This window comes from Gymnoscopelus braueri, assembly GCF_963280865.1.
Source record: "Gymnoscopelus braueri genome assembly, chromosome: 7".
Lineage (NCBI taxonomy): Eukaryota > Metazoa > Chordata > Actinopteri > Myctophiformes > Myctophidae > Gymnoscopelus > Gymnoscopelus braueri.
The window spans coordinates 38,456,813-38,477,324 of record NC_137608.1 but is presented as its reverse complement, the minus strand read 5'-3'; the positions used below and the strand labels follow the sequence as shown (position 1 = coordinate 38,477,324).

General features: G+C 41.4%; 1 protein-coding gene across 6 annotated transcripts in view; it reads left to right on the top strand.

Moving 5' to 3' along the window:
• cabin1 (calcineurin binding protein 1) overlaps window positions 1-20,512 on the top strand; it is a 71,053-nt gene that overhangs the window by 1,960 nt on the left and 48,581 nt on the right. For 4 of the 6 annotated variants that reach the window (XM_080433937.1, XM_080433934.1, XM_080433933.1 and 1 more), the window contains exons 5-27: window positions 298-432; window positions 765-945; window positions 1,210-1,339; window positions 1,641-1,790; window positions 2,224-2,531; window positions 2,631-2,802; window positions 2,908-3,029; window positions 3,565-3,782; window positions 3,881-3,953; window positions 4,055-4,242; window positions 4,341-4,478; window positions 4,743-4,931; window positions 5,589-5,831; window positions 6,239-6,392; window positions 6,816-6,931; window positions 7,524-7,691; window positions 9,486-9,692; window positions 10,765-10,910; window positions 11,438-11,699; window positions 12,048-12,218; window positions 13,567-13,656; window positions 14,142-14,302; window positions 14,406-14,614. In XM_080433937.1, the coding sequence (XP_080290063.1) occupies window positions 298-432; window positions 765-945; window positions 1,210-1,339; window positions 1,641-1,790; window positions 2,224-2,531; window positions 2,631-2,802; window positions 2,908-3,029; window positions 3,565-3,782; window positions 3,881-3,953; window positions 4,055-4,242; window positions 4,341-4,478; window positions 4,743-4,931; window positions 5,589-5,831; window positions 6,239-6,392; window positions 6,816-6,931; window positions 7,524-7,691; window positions 9,486-9,692; window positions 10,765-10,910; window positions 11,438-11,699; window positions 12,048-12,218; window positions 13,567-13,656; window positions 14,142-14,302; window positions 14,406-14,614 (3,931 nt within the window). The remainder of the gene's footprint in view (window positions 1-297; window positions 433-764; window positions 946-1,209; window positions 1,340-1,640; window positions 1,791-2,223; window positions 2,532-2,630; window positions 2,803-2,907; window positions 3,030-3,564; window positions 3,783-3,880; window positions 3,954-4,054; window positions 4,243-4,340; window positions 4,479-4,742; window positions 4,932-5,588; window positions 5,832-6,238; window positions 6,393-6,815; window positions 6,932-7,523; window positions 7,692-9,485; window positions 9,693-10,764; window positions 10,911-11,437; window positions 11,700-12,047; window positions 12,219-13,566; window positions 13,657-14,141; window positions 14,303-14,405; window positions 14,615-20,512) is intronic. The other 2 variants (XM_080433936.1, XM_080433935.1) reach the window with 1 other exon arrangement.

Sequence of the window (20,512 nt, the reverse complement as noted above, 5' to 3'; positions counted from 1 at the left end):
TAAATCCCTCTACCATTCATCTTTATTGGTTACACAAGGATCAGGATTGAGTTTGATATTCACCATTTATTTACCTTTTAGTAACGTGGCGTGGTGATTGCCACATAAACCATACTTGTTCGAACACACAAATTACAAACAATTAAACACTTCCAAAATAATGCATCAAAAACCAAAGTTCATTTTAATAAACAAAAATTGATGTACAACAAGTTAGACTGCTGTAAACCATGCAGATGACAATGCATTTTCTTTGTTCTGGTGCCACATTTGATAAATCCTTATCCTGATGTTTAGGCGAAGCTCTCAGATGATCAGAGAGTGGGTCTCAAGCATCCCGGGCTGATGTTGAAATACTCTACTTTCAAGAACTTAGCCAGCTTGGCTGCATTGCGAGATGACCTGGAAACGGCTATGGAGTTTTACTTGGAGGTAAATTAATCAAAACTAAAGTTGGGAACGATGTAAGTTGGAAATGCATAAATCATAAACTAAATATCTTTATTTCACTTTGAAAAAAATATGACAAAATTGACCAAGAGAGTGACGACAAAATGGTCATGGTGATGCTGAAGAGGTGGAATGTGGTGTTAACATTGCCTGGGTTAACCACATTAACCTTGGTGTCCCTATTTTGGAAACGTCATTATGGGTGGATATTTTTCAAAAAATAAATAAAAATACAGAATATGATACAGCTCTGTATCATATTAGTTTGTGTGATGTGATGTGATGTTTATATATGTTTGTTTTTTCCCCTTCAGGCTGTCATGTTAGATTCCACTGATGTAAACATGTGGTATAAGATTGGTCAGGTGGCAGTGAAATTGGTGCGTATCCCTCTGGCCCGGCATGCTTTCGAGGAGGGTCTGCATTGTAACCCAGACCACTGGCCCTGCCTGGACAACCTCATCACTATTCTGTACACGCTTAGCGACTACACCTGTAAGTCATACAAGTTTATATTACCTCCCTCATTGTGTTGATAACCCTTTGCATATTGGCATTGTTATCTTATTGCCCAATCATAATTTATTACATTTATTATTAGCAGGTTATTAATAATTCTCCATACAGACTTGATTTCGTGTGTGTATTATAAGTGACTGAGGCATGACCGTATCCTCCTCACAGTTATATATTGTTTAAAGTTCAGACTGGTTCAGCCATGGGGAGGAGAATGCTATCATTTATGTATTCTGTTTCTAGGCTGTTTGTATTTCATCGCCAAAGCCTTGGAGAAAGACCACTGTTACACTAAAGGCCTGGTGTTGAAGGAGAAAATATTTGAGGAGCAGCCCTGTCTGAAGAGAGACACCATGTACATGTTCATGAAGTGGTGAGGCCCACATGTTCCTAAACTAGCGGCAGGATAGCATAGCGTTTAATAGACATACTGTATACTGTATGTTACAGGTTCAATTTCCCTTAAAATGGCATTATCTGCAGCTGCCATGTACTCTGGTTAATGTGTATGTGATGAGGAAGCTGAACCCAATCTGCTCACTTGAAGTTAAAGCTAATAGATTGTAGTATGGAGTTACATCTTTTAGCATTGCATCGTGGCTCTAGTGGTGTATATTAACATAACTGAATCTCTATGCTGCTTTAGTCTTGAGCCTCTGTGGTTTTGTTTGCAGTGACATGTCTATTCACTATGTGGATGCGGACGAAGAGGTGAGCAAATCCATTGTACAGGAAGCATCGGACTTAAGGAAGCGCAGACAGGCTCTGTCTTTCCGTGAGCCTAAACCTGACCTGATCCTTGTTCAGCCCATACGCTGTTTCTCGTGAGTGATAGCCTGCTGTTTCTCTTTTTACTTAAGCATTTGTTATTACAGTTTACACTTCAACTGACAAGGGATTGACTATGTAGGCTTGCAGAATGGTTATAAACAGAATATGCATAATATAGGTCAATGTTAAAATTCGATTGTATTTCCCATTAAAGAGCAACTTCACAAAAATCTGAATGAATGAATCGTATCATTCTATTTTGAGGAGGCTGTGGAAATCTGATATAACACTTCCTTGTGTGTTCTCTCTTTGCTGGAAAATCCCCGCCACAGCATGTTTTACGTTGGCTAGCAGAGATTTTCCAGCACAGAGAGAGAGCCCTCGACACACAGAATGCTTTCGGAAGTGTTATATCAGATTTTGAAGTTGCCGTTTAATAACAATCCTTTTGAGTTCTTTGTTTGAATTTGTTGGCTCGATCTCCAGGTGGAAGCATGTGGGAGAGAGCTTTCTTGCAATGTACAGACATCAGACTACATGTGAGCCCCCACAACCAAGTCTGGGGCGCAGGATTGACCTGTCAGAATACCGTGAGTCAAACTGCCTCGAGAACCTGCCCCAGCCCAGTAGCCCGGCCAGCACAGTCCAGACCACCGTGCCTAGCAGCAGCCCCAGCTCATCCCTGCCCCCAATAGCCATTCCCGAAGCCCCGGCTCTGCCACAACCCACCACGCCGGCTCAGGCCATCCCCAGTCAGACCACTGTGGAGGTCACCACAGAACCACCTCCTGTTGGTCAGTGCAAATACATGGTTGAAATGCTATTGCTTTGAATTGTGTAATATAGTTATTATGCAGTATGAGGTATTGATTATTCATACTGCACTTTTGCAGCTATGGATACCTCCCTGACTGATAAGGGAAAGAAAGCCCCCAAGAGGAAACGTGTGGTGGAAGACAGCGGGGAGACGGCCAAGCGGAGGTCGGCCCGTGTCCGAAATACAAAGTGCAAGAAGGAAGAGAAGATTGATTTTCAAGAGCTGCTTTTTAAATATCTTCCTTCCAGGTAAATGTCGGCAACCTAACGGAAACGCGCCTAGCATGCAGACATAGATGTAATTCTAACAATCACTGTAATGTGTTTTTTTCCCTTTCTTTTCTTTCTTTTTAGGCTAAGGAAGTTTGATCCTGAAGACGATGACGAGAGCCTCAGTAATCTGGAGGCCCAGTGTGATGTCAAGGATGACGCACAGCATAGAAGTTGTTCGCCCGTGGTTCAATACATGGAAACTGGTATGTAGTATAGATTGCTCAATGCGCCTGAAATTAAAACCTGAACAGTCCGTAGTGAGTTGAAGGCCGAGCCCTCCCTGAGTTCAATAATAACGTATGATAATGAGCCCAGCCTGACCCATAACCCAAACCATTACTCTTCATGAAATGGAATAAAGAACCTGTGTTCCAGTGAATCTAATGTAGTTATTTTTTATTCAGAAGCTCTTGTTAATACTTTTAAATGTTTAAATATTTATAAAACACACATGACAGACTTAACCGCTTCCAACCTGGTGTCCCTGTTTTGGGCACGTCATTATAGGCAAACATTGTCAGAAAAAAAATAGATAAAATAGCAGATTTGCAAACTTGTGTGTTGTGAGCTTTTAGATTGTCAATTTTAGCTACTTTTGCATGACACTCATATGACGAAGTAAGGCAAAGAAAAAGTTGAAGTATAGAGATGCATGGTTTTTGCCTGACAGCGACGACATTCTTCTCACATGACGCCTTTTTATCAGGTTAACAAACTATGCAATCCACCTGTCTGTAGAAAAACAGGATGTCCACAACTTCCTGCTGAATAATATGACTAATGGTGGCATCCTGGACCTCATGATGCGCTACCTGAAGGCAGTCGGTCAGAAGTTTATGGAGGAGTGGTCCCGGGGGCTGACCGCTGTGGTACTGGAGGTCTATCAGACATGGAGGAAGCATAGTAGTGGACTTCCCAATCCTCTGCTCAGAGACTGCAGCAACCAACACATAGGGGTAAATGAAATTACAGGCATCCGTCAATGTTAAAGTTCAAAGTTATATTTGTCACACAAACCGTTGTACTTGCACAATTAATAATATTTCTTGTGCAGGAAATGTTGGAGATGAGCTTAGCATGCATGGAGCTACAATTGGAGCAATGGTCGCACAGCAAAGGGAAGACGGGTATGTACTAACTAACGGGTATGACTAACTTTGATAATTGTCATCGTCTATCCTGAATAATGGTCTGAAACGTTATTTTCTTTTTTAATCTACTTTTCTAGTGTCTCCGAGAAGGAACGGCACCGGTCAGGTCAGCGATGCAGCTGACACAGAGTTCCCTGGACAGCACTTTGAGGGAGATCTACTGCTGCTGGCCTTAGGTTCTACCCAGAGGGACATTTTTGAGGATAGCTGGCTAGACGTTATGGTGCGTGTCTACTGGCTCAAGGCAAGGTTCTTGGCTCTTCAGGTGAGACCGCTATGCTGCCTTTGCCTCAATTGTGGTCATGTGGGATTCTCTGTGCTTGACATAAACCATTAATTCAATACTTTCCCTATCTTTCTCAGGGGGATATGGAGCTGGCCCTGGAGAGCTATGACGTGTGCACAGGTCTACTGCAGAGCAAACCAAAGACCTCTGATGGGAAATATTACACCATCAATCTGCCCAATCTACGAGTAGAAGCAGCAATCTCAGTGGAGGAGGTTGGTCTTCTTACCGGAAAATAATTTGGTGTAGATATTTACAGTTCCTAGACTTTAAGCATTACTGATTTTATGCTTTGGCATTTCACACACTATATATATATTTTTTAAGAATCGATTGATGTGTACTGAGCAGTCTCAATGTGACTTTGAGATATTGTCAAGTGTACTTGCGGCAAACCAAATGCAGAACACAAGTGAAGCCACGGCAACTTTTCTGTTTTGTTGGTGGTTCCATGAAAATCTATTCTCTCCCATTGACAGATTGACAAGAGACTGAAGTCCCTCGAGCGTTGTCAGTCTCTGGAGGAAATACAGCGCCTCTTTGAGTCTGGGGATTTTGAATCTGTTGTGCGTCTGCTGCAGCCCACCCTCAATTATGGTGGCAGAAGCAAACCTCTTGAATTTGTCACCGCAGCACCTGAAAGGCCTGCTCAGTTAATGCTGTTGCAGGTAAGATATTCTGCAAGCTTGACAGTGACAATGAGATTGCATCAGCATGTAGCTTTGGCAACACATTATAATTGGTCTGCATAATGAATCATGCACTGAATACCTGATTTAAAATCGCACCATACCACCATTAATAAGCATAAGATATTGGCATGTTGACATACATATACTGGTATGTATTTATTTTTGCTCTTAATTGATCAGTGCTGCTGTTATGGAATCTCTCCAAATGAATGCATGCATCTGTTCCCACTGTCCATTTTGAGCAGTGAACAGAAATGGCAACTGGAACATGGCCATATAATGTCACCATTTAGCCCTCTTTCAACGGACGTTTGAAAGCGCAGCTTGCATTCAATGAATGCTCTGTAATGTCTTGCTAACAAACCATTGTACACCGTCACACTTAAGCTTATAGTGCGTTAATACCTTGCAGCGGAGCGCACAAGCAACTCTGTGCGTCTGCTGCTGTAGTTGAAAATTGTCCATCTGTTGATATAAGCTATTGAGATATAAGCTACTAATCAGGGTTAATTCTCATGATCAGAATATGGATAGTTGTAACCAGGATCGTTCAGTTGCCCATAACTTTGAAATTAAACTGCCCGGTCAGTTGACACAGTTGGTTGTTCTCCGTCCACATCTGTGTGGCCTTAGACCTCCCTGTTGAAGCAGAAGGATTATCAGCAGTGTATGGAGTGCACCGAGGTGGCCCTGAACGAAACCCTGCAGCAGCTCAACTCTGCTCCGACCAGCTCCCCATGTGCCAAAGAGGAGTGGGTCAACACCGTCACACAGCTACTGACTGGCATTGAGGTCTGCTTCGCCGAGGACCCGCAGCTACTCAGCAATGTCCCTCGCTTCTCCAGCTTGGCCCGTCTGGCCAACAACCTCATCCAGGTGAGCCTTTGCTGCGTGTCACTCTCTCCCCATTTCCTGGCAGCCTACTGTCCTATCCATAACAAAGGCATAAAAAGCCCCCAAAAAATACACTTTTAAAACTGTTATATGTTCATGTAGAATACATGACTATCCCAAATTACAGCCAGGACTCAAATATCCTCACAAGATACAAAAAAAACTATATACAATAACATGCATAGATGAACGATGGAAAAGTATAGAAAATGACCTAAGTGCGGGGTCGGTGAGTTTTAAGTTATGTGTGATCAATGTTATTTTAAGACTGTTTGATTTAGCCTGTGCTTACATAAAACTGTGAAATGAAGGAAGCGGCTCAAGGAGTGACTGGAGCATTCTGTGATTGCTACTCGGGTTCTCTAAATGTGCTGTTGTGTTGTCTCCAGCTGATTGACCTCAGCATGGTGATGCCTGATGATCCTAAGGAGCCTTGTTTCTCCTCTGTTCTGCCATGGATCATCCTGCATCGTGTCATCAAACACGAGGAGGCTGCTTTTGACTGTATGCTTCGACAGCACATATCCGTAGGGGATGAAGAAGGTATGGTGGTTGGTCACACAAACTAGAATTGGATAGAACGAATGTCCCACTGTTTGTTTATTGCTAGAGACTACCATCTAGTGGTAACATAAGTTAATGTCATTATTTAATAGCAATAGCTAATAGCAATTCTTGAAATATTGGTGTTGCAAAGCCTGCATTTGACTGACTTATCATTGACTGATTCATAAATATACAAATGGCCACCGCCCTCTAGTTAGGAGACTTATCTTCTCCTCTGTGTGCCTTGCCTATTGTTATGTCATTTGTCTGTTTACCTGCATCTTTTACATTTTATATTATCTGATCTACGGTCATTTTAATCTATTTTAATGCACTTGACCAAATAAGTCCCCTCTTTGGGATGACACATCTTACCTTGTCATTGCTGAACTGAGCATTGTTATGACCTTTTCTCCTCAGATGAGTCTGACACGCCCATGCTGCCTTCCTCTCTGATGTTGCTGAATACAGCTCATGAGTACCTGGGCCGGCGCTCCTGGTGCTGCAACTCGGATGGCACACTCCTCAAGTTCTATGTGAGTGTTATCATAACATGTCATCTTCTACCATGTACTGTACCTACCTATGAATAATATGTTATAGGACAGTCATTTTTATCTTAGCCATTGTTACGATATACACAAAAAACTGATTGGTACCGTAGGTTCCACATCAAACGGCCCGGAGCAGTTTGTATTTGCATTTGTGAAAGTACTACAAGTAAAATATACTTTAAACAATAAAATGAATTTGAACAATAATGTTGTTTTGAGAATATTGTAATTTGAAAGTACCAAACCTTGTGCAAGTATTTAAAGTGATCCTGGAATATGACGTTTCAGGTCAAACATTATGCTAACTCCTCAACATTATGCTATGACTTCAAACTGATTGACTCTCTTATTTTCTATAAAATAATAGCAAAAGCAAATAATATTACTAAGCCAGTAGAGGAGACAGTTATCCTAATAGAAAGTTGGTCACAAAGGTGTATATATATACATGAAAATAGTTGTTAATTATGACACACTACAGTATTTGAAAATCCTTCAACCATATGCCTTTAAATCCTTTGGGCTCAGCATCGGAACTAGTTTCTCACGACTACATGAAATATGTTTGATGCAGATCTGTGTTCTGGAAAAAGAGCTTGCAGCCGCAGTCGCTAGTAACAGTGACTCCCATCCGTATAAAGAGGAGCTAGAGATGGCCTTGGAGCAATGCTTCTTCTGCCTGTATGCCTACCCCAGTAAGAAGAGCAAGCCCCGTTACCTCGAGGACCATTCTGCTCCACAGGTCATACACACACACACACACACACACACACACACACACACACACACACACACACACACACACACACACACACACACACACACACACACACACACACACACACACACACACACACACACACACACACACACACAGAAATGTCATCCTATTCATGCCTTGGTGGTTGTGTCACGTCACGTGCGTTAGTGTACATAGTGCACATCTGTAGTGCACGTATCTGGACACTAGGTGGGTATCAACACCACATTTGAATGTTGATATACCTTGATGACTGGCGTTGATACAACGCCAGTCATCAAGGTATAAGTCGTGTAACACAGTAATTGCATGATGAACAGATTGGCACATGGTTTGCTGACTTAATTAGCCAAATTGAATTAACTGGTTGGTCATCTGCGTCATAGAGTTTGAGAATGTCTCACAACAAGTCAATACACGGATAAGCAAATTGCTTTGCTTCCAGGGCGCTTGAATTTGATTAATTATCTACTTTAAAATGCATCAGACAAAGGCGCTCGGGTGGCACAGTGGTATAGGCCCTGCCCACCACCAGGGAGGTTGTAGATTGGAATCCACCGTAGTGCATACGGCTTTGTCGGGCGTCTTTGCAAACACAATTGGCCCGTGTTCGGGGGAGGGAAGCCGGGCGGGAGGGTGAGATAGATATATATATATATATGCACACACGCACACACACGCACGCACGGGCTGGGGCGGCACATGTCAGCAGGGAGTGTTGTGCAGTGACAACACAGAAATGTGTGTGGGGAGAAATTAATTGACATAATGACTAAATTGGGGAGAAAAAGGGGTAAAAAATAATTGCCTACTCTAAATAAATAATAAATCAGACAGAAATTAACACTGGGTTTGCACACTGCTGCATTCCGCGTGTAAATTTAACCCGCAAGGGTAAAATCTTTGCTGTGCATACTGATGGTACATTTTTAAGGGTCAATTATTTTAAACGTTAATTGGACGCTGAGGATTGTTCTGTGCATGCTGTAGCAGAGTACCAAGGCCATGTTTTTGTTGGCAAGAAATGTACGCAGTATTTAAACATGCATACAAATGCCATCTAGTGCCTCCTTTTTATTTCCACTCAACCTGTTTGGTAGGCTTCTTAAAGGGGACCTAAGTGATATTTTGTGTTAAAATAAGTGTTGAATGGCTCTATACTCCCATAGAAATAATGTGAGTGTTTGTTCAGTAACAGGGGACTCCCCATCTCACAAGCTCTTCATTAAACACAAAATCATTTTCAGGTTGGTATACCAATTTCATCTAATTAGGAGAGAGATATAATACAGGATAAACAATTGAAATCGGAAGTGATGAAACAAGGGAGGAAAAAAAGAGCAGACAAAATTGGAATTAGATCGCTATAAAACTGAAGCAAATAAATTAATTATTTCTCCTGAAAACATATTTTTTGTTTATTAAAGTGCTGGCGATTGGGAGACACCTGTTACTGAATAAACACTCTATAGCAATGATTACTATCAGAAATAGAGCTTTAACTTTATAACAACTTTTTGTTAAACCAAAGAATATCAATAACAGCACTTTTTTTTAAATCATTCTTTCAGTTGCATACTGTTGAACAATCTAGGCTTTTTGATGATCGTGTGGCACTGCACTCATAGTGCACATTAGCACTCTCACTTTAATCACCAGGGCAGCACATTACTGCCATTCTTTGCTGTGTCAGTGTTTCTACACTGATTAAATGGATTGTGATATAAACATTACAGCCCGTGGTATTTAGTATTAACTCTCATGTCCGAACTGCAGGTGGAGCTCCTGTGGAGCAATGCTTTCAATATGCTGCAGTATTTTAAGCCAAAGACGCTGGCTGAGTTTGACAGTTACAAGACCAGTACAGTGTCTGCTGACCTGGCCAACCTTCTGAGGAGGTTCTCTGGCATGGCGCCCCCCAGCGACACTCCTACTCTCTCCATGGACGACGTGGCAGCGTACATCGAGGGCATGACTGCAAAGGTCAGCATGTTATCCCTATTTTGATGCATGTCATTATAGACTCACACCGCTCACATCGCAATGTGTTGTGAGCGTGTAGATTGGCTATTTTCACCACGAGACACCTCAGAATCAGAATCAGAATCAGTTTTATTGTCACATCACAGGTTTACAAGGTAAAAAAGTGGGTGAAATTCTTTTTTGTACATCGTTCCCATCGCAACGTTAGTTTCCATAGAAAGAAGAGGGGGGGGGGGGGGAGAAGAAGAGGGTGGGGGGCAGGTGGGAAGGAGATCAAAAACAAGAGAGCAACAGAAGGCCAGACAAGTTATCTACATATTTACAAATTACCTGAGATAATAAAAAAACTAAAAAACTAAACTAAGGTGCCTGAGCATAGCAGCAATGTATTGTATACTGTGCATGTTATACTTATACTGTGCATGATAGACAAAGGACGTTAAGGTGCTTAGAGGAAAAGGAGCACAATAAAAAGAATAAATATAATATAATAAAAATACCCAAAAAAGACACCTGTTGTACAATGAAGTATAAATCAGGCTTAAGTGGTTCAGAGCACTAATGAGTCAGATAGTGAGTGGATGTTGACTAACTTTCACTGTATTTTCTGTAGTAGTAGTAGTATTGAGAGTGGTTGGTGTGTTCAGCAACTGGAGTATAAATCTTTGTTGCATCAGATCCTGCTCTTGTATTCAGCTCTTGTTTTTTTTAACTCATGCAACTCATTCAACTTTAGTTGTGATGTTTGACTCCGTTCATCAGAGCATAGCAGTTATAAACAATAGAATGTCTTGTGATTTAATATATCACTAGTCCATACCTGGGGATGAGCAGCAGTCTTGGGACTGCAACCACACCCATAGCCCATGACAAAGATGATTACATTTGGGAAAAGTAAAAAATCTGCTAATGGTCAATGCCCATGTGTAATTTCAGTGATCAATCCACTATAGAGACAAATGGACTGAGGATGAGCGGACAAACAGGCAATAAGAGTTTTCTCTGTTTTATAGTAGGATAGGATAAGTGTATAGACATTAATTATCCTTTTTTTTCTTGTATTCTCTTTAAGACTCCATGTATTCCTGAGGGTGGTGCCACAGCCCCTCCAATCATTAATGAGATCTACTACTTGCTGGCTGACTACCACTTCAAGAACAAGGAGCAGTCCAAAGCCATCAAGTTCTACATGCATGATATCTGCGTGTGTCCCAACAGGTTTGCATTATCAGCGATGGTCTCTGTACCAGTTCAAACTGTTAGAATATGAGCAAAATATGAGCAAAAAAACTGTATTGTTAAAGTGTGTTCTGCCTGTTTTCTTGTGTTTTACAATTCTGCGTGCTTCAGAATTAGTCTTGGTGGTGGTACATTAGGTTTTATGTGTATGGTATCCTTCAGACATTCTGAACTCAAAGCTGCTTTACAGTATCCTTTAGACTGATTCTGAACTCAAAGGTGCTTTACATAAAAACAAACAGCACACAAACAAAAGGCAAGTAGCTTTAGAACCACCCAGAGAAATGCTTATCACATACAGTACCATCTAGGGATATTTTCGTCTTTTGACATTTTTTTATATTACCATAATTATTCCGGAATTGATCTTTAGTCTGCATTTTGACGCAAAACTACCAACTCCGTTTGAAGATGCATATGCACACGGCATCCACAGAACATTATTATATGGTTATATACTATACTATTTGTCTATTTGTCCACTGACATCATGTGTATTCGGTCAGGTTTGACTCCTGGGCTGGCATGGCACTGGCCAGGGCTAGCCGCATCCAGGAGAAGCTGAACTCCAACGAGCTGAAGAGCGACGGACCCATCTGGAAGCACTCCCAAGCAGTGCTCATCTGCTTCAAAAGGGCCCTGGAGATAGACAGCTCCAACCTGTCTCTGTGGATAGAGTACGGCACTATGTGCTATGCCCTGCACTCCTTCGCCTCGCGGCAGCTCAAGCAGTGGCGGAGTGAGCTGCCCCCAGACGTGGTTAAACAGGTAACCTGACGTGCACTTTGTGCCAGGCTGCAGATTTCTTCATAGCTCCTCTTGTGTCCACTGTCAGGCCCAGTGGGCACTTTTCCCTCCCTAGTGTGCTAAATGTCATGTCTTGTCACTTCTGGTAATGCCCCATGAGAATTCACTGTTGAGTAAATTGATCTGTTCCCCCGAGGTACATCAGTCTTGATAGCCCCTCTTCCTTCTCTTCCGTTTGTGAGTGAGTGTGCTTGTGCATATGTGTCTGTCTCTCTGCGTGTTGTCCACGGACATGCCAACCGTCCATGCATGTGTGTGGGTATCTGCATATGCCTGCACCTATATACTACGGTATGTGTACTGTTTCAGATGGAGGAAAGGAGAGACTCCATGCTGGAGACGGCCTCTCAGTGTTTCCAGGGGGCTTCTCGTTGTGAGGGTGACAACGATGAAGAAGAGTGGCTCATCAACTACATGCTGGGAAAGATAGCAGAGAAACGCAAGCAGCCTCCACGGGAATACCTAGAACTCTACAAAAAGGTACTTGGCAGGGGGCTCTACAGTCCCTGCTCGCCAGATAACCACCTGTTATCTTTTCTTCAGCATGAAACTTAATTTAGTCATATGAACTGGTCGTTCACATGATTGGCATGAGACATAATCAAGGCGAGTGCCAAGGAAGACGCCACGAATAGATAAAATAAGCAACCGTGTTGATGTGGAGTTGATTGCGTGCGATCTTTGAAAATCCCCCATGAGTGGTTACATAACCCACCTACCCCCTCATTCCTAGCCTGCGTGATGTTTTCTACCTTAGCCCATTGAAACCGGGAAAGCATCGGTGTCATTTAAAATGTCTTTGGCTATTCAAAAAGAGCAGATATACAAGCTCAAAGCACGTCACTTTGTGCCGCACTATGAACTTGTAGATCTGCTATTATTTGAAAATTGTGAAGGTTTGTGCAAATCTTTGAATATATATATATTTTTTTTAAAGCGAATTTTTAACTCAAATCTTTGCTTCTGGGGGTCCGTGGAACATAATATTTTGAGATGGGGGGTCAGTGGCCAATTACATATATTTTCCAGGGTCCTTGATATTTGAGAACCACTGATATAGCAACATAAGATCTTTCAGAAAACTGTTAGGATTTAGAAGACATTTGTAGAATCGGCCTCAGGTCTTAATGGGTTAGAACAATGTATGGAGAGAGAGAGGTATGTTCAGAGTTGATCAGTGGAGGGCAGTGAGCCCACAGGAACGAGAAGGGTTCGTGGAGGTCGGCAGAGTGGAGGAGGTGGAAATGAGGGGGTAGGAGGAGGGGGCCATTGGGAACACTGTGAACTCAGATGTCAGCTCATGAAGCTCTGCTACAGTATCTATTCAATGTATTTACCTCCTTCCAGTTCATCTTTTTTTCCATGGGTTGTCTTTGTAGTCCCCTTAGGTCTGAAATAATTGTGTGTGTGTGCATTGCATACCACAATTTTACCATTTCTAATCAAGTCGAGTATAATTTTTACGTTTGATTTCATTTAAAAATGCCTGCCTGCTGTGGTTGAAAATATTCACCCTAGTAATGTAAAATGCGAAAATCGGTTAGCGTATATTTATTCCCCAAGTCAGTGAAACGAATCAATCAATCTTTATTTCAGACTCTAATAGGTCCATATAAAAGACAATACAGGGGACAACAAAGATTAAAAGATTAAAACTAATTAGCTACAGTATAACAAATAATAGTGTTCTCAATTGTATGCAGAATAATCCTGATTATCTATTTAAACCTTTTGTGCCTATAGGCTATAGCCTCTTGTTTAATCTTGTGGAGCCCTGGGGGCCCTTCAGAGGAAGGTGTAACGAGGTCTCTTATTGGTCTCTGTACAGGCTGCACACTATTTACATGAAGAGGCAGCCAGGTACCCACGGAAAATCCACTACCACAATCCTCCTGATCTGGCGATGGAGGCCTTAGAGGTAAGCTACTGTACCGTCCTTGCATATTGTGGTTCAACAGTGTGACCAGTGGTGCATGGTGGTCTGATTGTATTCACGTTGTCTTTGCTATCCTATCCAACAGGACTCACTGAGATTCACGTTTCCTTCCCTATTCAACAGGACACCATGAGCTATTTAGTACACGTTCAACCCAATCACCTGGTGCAGTGTTTGTTAGGTCAAAATGAAAACATACTTTTGCACATGATTTAAATATCGCCGATATAAGGCAAACACTCAAACTGAATGAAACATAACTATAACGATTTATTTATTAACCAGTGATTGTTATTTTATTACTCGTTAGCTTTATTTGATTTGAGTGGATGCATGTTAAAAAGTCAAATCGTAAAAGTAAGTATACTTTTTTTCCCCCCGGCAGTTGACTAGAAAAGTTTCGCTGAAGGTATAATAAACTCAAATGGAATATAAACCTCTAACCATCGTGTCTCCTTCCCCTCCAGTTGTATTTCCGTATGAGTGCCACCATCTTGAAGCTCCTGGAAGCCAATGAACCCGACCTGGACCATGAAGCGTTTTTCACCCAGCTGGTGGAGGCGGCCTGTGGGCCGTTTGCCAGAGGGGAGGAGAAGAGCATGCCGAGCATGCCCAGGTCGCATGAAAAGTGAGATGTGAAAATATTAACCCCCTGCCCTAGAAGAAACGAGATTCCTTAACTGTTGCTGAAGCCTCCATACTGACCCTCTCCCTCCACCTTTTGATTCCAGGGAGAAGCCCCTTTCTGTGTTGGACGAAGACTCCCTCGGTTCGTCCGTTTGCACGGCTGCCATCATGGGTGCCTCCCTCCCGCACAACGCCGCACCAGGTCTGACATCCCCTCCTTACATCTCCACACCGGTCGACCACGATTACGCCAAACGTAAAACACTCCGGCGGCAACAGTGGCAGCAGCAGCATGAGGAGCAGCAGGCTGATGGTACAGTCCCAGTCCTAGACACTAGTCTCTGGGGATGGGCCCTTTGTTTGCCCCCTTTTTTGCACTGGGACAGGAAGCCCATTATAGGGAGTGCTCAGAAGGCTAATCACCATGCTAATCGCTTTGGTTTCAGTAATAATGATCCCCTGTTATGCACACTGGGTGATTGGGATGCGGTAAAATGGGCAATATGGCTACTGATTATTTGTTTCTTTGCTGCACTTGAAAATAGCGGAAGTATTGACATAAACACGGGTGTGAAGAAGTTTGGCAGAGAGCATCTGAGCCTGCGTGATGTGGTGTGGTGTGCCAGTGCATTCATTTCTTTTACTGTTTACCATTCTTATTTTCCTTGCCTTCCCTCTTCCCTTGCATCTCCAGATCTCCAATCTCCAGTTGGTTGTAAAAAAGATTTACAACAGTCAAGAGAACTTTATGTGAGCTATTATGAAGCAACATTGGCATGAAATACTGCTGCGTAATAGTTTGTCAATGTCAAAGCTGTAAGATTGACACCCGGGTCATTACATTTGACAGGTAATGTTACCACCATACTGGTTGGCATAAAGATAGCTTAATTTAAAGCAGTTCACGCCTGCAACTAAGGTTATTGTTATAATCAATTAATCTGTTATCTTCTTCTTTTTTTAAACCCAAAAGACCAATTCGTTTAGAACATAAAATGAATGAATGATTAATTAATTTGTATTAATAGTCAAAAACATTTTCATTTAATATGGAACCAAAATACAGTCACATATTTGTACGTAGTTGTAATTGTAAATGGCATGATGCATCACTAAGCTGATTTTTTTATTACAAAGATTTGATTTGATACATTAATTTATATCAATTAATTGATTGTTCAATTCAATATTTGACCCCTAAAGTAGTTACAGTATATTTAACCTTAAGCTTTGTTCATCTCAGCCTTTTTAAAAGATGAAGTTGACTATCAGCTTCACATTTAATCTAATTATTTATTTTGCTCATGGTACCTGTATGCTATAATAATGATACTTTTGCCATAGCCTTCATGACAAATAATTCAGAGGCTTAATAGATGCTAAGACTACACTACTCTTTTAGGTGCTGCACAATCCTAGTAGAATGGAGAATTGTATATTCCTTATTATACGTTGAACATAGAAATGAAAAGGAGTCCATCTACATTATGGCTGTTGGACTTCATAGTTGAGGACCTTAATGTGTATTGAAAGGAATAATCTCGTTCACTTATATTTATCATCTACTCTTATTACTCCATCTCATTTACTCCATCTCATTTACATTCTCTATCATACAGTCACATATCTGTTTAGTAAATTACAGCATTAGTGAACTTTGGAGTGGTATTGAATGGCAGCAACATTGAATGTCAGCAACATGTCAAAGAATAACTACTGTAACTTGAGAGCAAAGCAAAAATGGTTTGATTCTACAAGACTCTTAAATAGGGATGCAATCATAGTAGATTTTGATGGAAAGATCACGGTTTCACGGTTATTACGTGTACATTTATTCCACAACACTAGATGTATAAAATCACATGAACATTCATAAATTAGGATTTATTGTATTTTTTAACAGTTGCTGTCTTTTAAAACAAATAATACATTAGTCAAATAATACATACAAAATGTCAGTATTTCCTTTTTGAACATAACCGAATCAGAGACTGCGGACCTCTCTTCTGATCAACTGCTGTATATTACAAAATAATATTTCTGGTTCGACATTTCTTTTGAACCCGAGTAGAGGAGGTCGTCTATTTTCACATTAACATTTGCTGCATTTTGAAACAAAAATAATATAGTAACAAGAAAACTAGAAATACAAATCATCATGGCTCTCTGGATCTCGGGATCCACAGCCGCGTGGCTCTAATGTGAACCTCAGACTTCTTTTGCCCAGCCTGTGACGTGACATATTATCTGTGACATATGACTCCCAATTTGAGTGAGGTTTCAGCCCGATTAGAGCCCCCTTGACCTCCATTATAAAATCAAAATAACATTTTCAAAATATAAAAAGTAAAAAAACAGTGGGGGGTACATATTTGGCCGACTGGCAGTGTGCACAAGAAATGTGGCGCTGATCGGTCCAGTGGATTGTGAGATTAGCAACAGACTCACCAGACCCTCTTCTAGACGGTTAAGGCTCCAGTATACTCCCAACAGTACAAGAACTTTGTTCGGCATCTGGCAGAGCTTGCCGACGTGGAACGAAGTTCTGAACAAAAACATTTTATACTTCCTAAGTTCAGATCTGTGATCTGAACACTACACCCATCCCACTCAGCAATCTGCCTAGCAACACCGCGGCTCGCTCCGTCGCTCGAGCCACTGAAGCTTTGTGTACTGCACTGGAACCGGTGGTTTCACCAGGATCTCCAGTCCTACGCGCCTTGGCAAATCTGTCATGGAGATTTTGCCATTTATTGTGACACGTTGTCTTTATGGTCACTGATAGAGGGATTATAGAGCTGCCTGTGCCACCTGGAGGTTGGCTCACAAGGCTAGTTCCTCCTAACCTCCTCAGCCAACGTCTCTTCAAAACTATCACTTCTTTTGCTGCTGGCAGAATCAAACCTTGGGCAGGAAGCATACGGAGACAAAACAAAATAAATCGTGCCCACCTTAGACATCTGATCAATCACACATGAAGTTTGGCTAAGATCTTTGCTCTGCTAGTTACAAAGTGTTGGAGGTGCAAGAACTACTATACAAAGTTCTAAAAGGCACTGACGAAGTTATTGACATATTTTCGTTCTAATTGACCTACAGTACCGTAGCCAAACACAATTTGCGTTCGGCTGGAGTATGCTGCAGCCTTTAGACTCCTGCAGACCCATGTGAAAAATGGAAAATGCAGTAAAAAACACTCACTGTTGCTGAGCCTCTATGGTTATATAACTGAGGTTTAAAATAATGGTTACTCAAATCTAGGGGTGTGCCGATACACTAATTTCACCAAACGATACGATACGATATTTGGCTCACAACTTCGATACGATACGACACGCACTTTTTTATTATGAAAATATATGGGGGAGAAAAAATGCAAACAAATAATTCTGTTTTTGCATTATTCAGACGCAAACTTATAGCTTTTCAGCTACAATAGCCGTTTTGAATCCAAATAGGGCAATAGTGTGACACCTGACCCGAAAGAAAACAACATGTTGTCACCCTTTTCACCTCGGGGCTGTTTGCATGCCTGATTATTATTATTAAAAAAAAAAAATTCTAAACGATATTTTTTTTCCCAAAACGATACATATCGTCACGAAAACGTATCGCGATATATCGCGGGACGATATATCGGCACACCCCTACTCAAATCGGTTAATTGCGTCATTAATCATATATAAAGGGATAAGGCAGATTTCCCTTTCCCCAACTTTGGCCCTACTTTATTTCCCTAGTTGTTGTGGGGATCAGTGATGATAAACAAGTGTTGCTTCTTTCAATGTAGAGATTCATACCTGTTTAACATAATCAGAAGGGGCTACACCTCATTAACCTTTTTTATAGGGTTTGGCCCTGACAAAGAAGGAAGTGACACAATTTGTATCATAACCGAACTTGAAGCTGGTTGAAATTAAATCTAATAAAATAAAACGGGCACTAGAACAAACTGACCTTGAAACAAAGATGCTGGGACACTTTGGGGAAATCTTGCCCTGGCTCATTCATTTCCATGGAATAAAAGTGCAACTGAAGACATTGTTCACCCATCCCATACTCTGAATCATGTTTAACTTGGATGTGTAAATATTGCAGCCATATTGCCCATGTTGCCAGTTTTGTCACCCTCTCCAGATTCCTTCCTACCTACCTACCTACCTGCCTGCTACCTCTCTGCCTGCTTGCTTCTACCACCTGCTTTATCATTTATTATATATGCATGTAGATCTAACAGGGGGTTTGCCTCTACTGCTAAACAAATTCAGTCCTTTCTCAAGGATCACTTAATGTTATGGTGTTTCTGGCCACATTTGATTTGGGTTTGGTGTTGGCTTGAATTAAAGAAGAGTGGAGTGCAGTCCTATGTGATTGCCACTATTGCCTTTCTAATTATGCTCACTTAATGTGAAAATGCCATGTTGGAAAGAATGTAGCTGGCCCCTTATTGGCACACATTTCCGATTCTGAAGGCAGAAAATAGATTTCTGTGCAGGTTTGCTGGTGGGTGTCATATCCTTGTGGTCCGAGGCCTGTTCTAATTTGATGAGCCTGATTCAGGCACAAAACATGTCACATTTTGATTGGCGTGAAACTTTGCATTTATCAAATCAATGCAGACGCTTTACTTTTACATATAAAATATTTGTATGATATACCTATAATGTTCTTAATTATTGATTTGTGAGCTTGAATTAGAAAAGCAGGGGGTAAAATGCTGGGGGGGTTTTTTACATCTTTTTCTCCCCCATTTAGTCGTTATGCCAATTGATTCCTCCCCACACACATTTCTGTGTGTTGTCACTGCTGTTGTATCCTACTGGCTCACCTGCCAGTAAGGGGCCCCCACCGGGAGGACATGGAGCCTCTGTCCTACTCCTCCCGCCTAACACTCCCTGCTGACAGGTGCCGAGCCAGCCCTTAAGAGTACGTGCAGTGACAAATATCACCCTCCCCGCCCGGCAACAATTGGCCCTATCACGGGCCAATTGTGTTCGTATAGACTCTTGACAAAGCCGGAATTCACCACGTGGATTCGTACCCCTGGACTCCGGTGGTGGGCAGCTACTTTTCCACTGCACTACCCTAGCGCTTACAGGCAATACTTCTTGATGAAGTTGCAAGTCCAGGAGCTGCTCCACTGACAGCAAATGCAATTTCTTTTCAGCAATTTATGTTAGCACTGTTGCCAAATGAAGCTCAGTTGGATGTTAAAAAGTCATACTTTAACCCATTGATACCTGGAATGCATCTGTGTCGCTTTAGATTTCTTTGGCTATTAAAAAATAGCAGATATACAAGCTCATAGCGCGGCACCGAGTGCCGCGCTATGAGCTTGTAGATCTGCTATTTTTGAAAAATCTTGAAAAATATCTTTTTTTTTAGAATTTTTTCAAAAAACTGCTAGGATTTAGAAAAAAAAAAAATTAATTGCCTCAGGTCTTAATGGGAGAAGCCAGAAATTCATTCAAATGTAACCAAATGTCTTTGTACATTCTGAGATACACTCTGAGATAAATTAACACTCAGGATTTTACAATGCACATTTTATTCAACCAGTCGTTAAGAACACATTCTCATTTACAATGGTATATTGCCTGGCAATGGAGCGACCAAAGCCTATAAATGAGAATGTGGGTGTATATGACAGATGTACAGACATTCCCCTATGCCTTACGCAAGTTACTGTGCGAACCACTCCATCTGCATCAAACATGCAGTCCTAGATGGGCACATGACTCCCTGTTGACCTTCAGTGTAGACGGCAAACACCCAACATTTGTAGGAGAGAAAATAAATCTTAATTTAACTCAAAGGCTCTTTACTCACCGGGTGGCGTGACGAATAAACAATACGGAAATTGCTGGCGAGTATTTTGCAACAAAACTATTTATATAGTTGATGCTTCATTCATACAGGTTGATGTCTTTACTCGCGGTGAAAAATCGGGTAAGCGATGTTACTGTTAACCCAGCACTAGAAAGAGAAAAATATTTGTCACATCCATGGTCACGTAATTTTATTTTTTTGTTCCTGAATGGTGCTTGTTTGATTCTGAAATGGGTTATAAGTTACGATAGGGAGTAAAAACTTTAGTTCACTGAGTTGTGAACAATAGCTAATTCTGAAAAAATATATATTTTTTGGGCATGTCATTATTGGCGAATTTACAAACACCCCCCACCCCCCCCAACAAATTATAAGATAAATA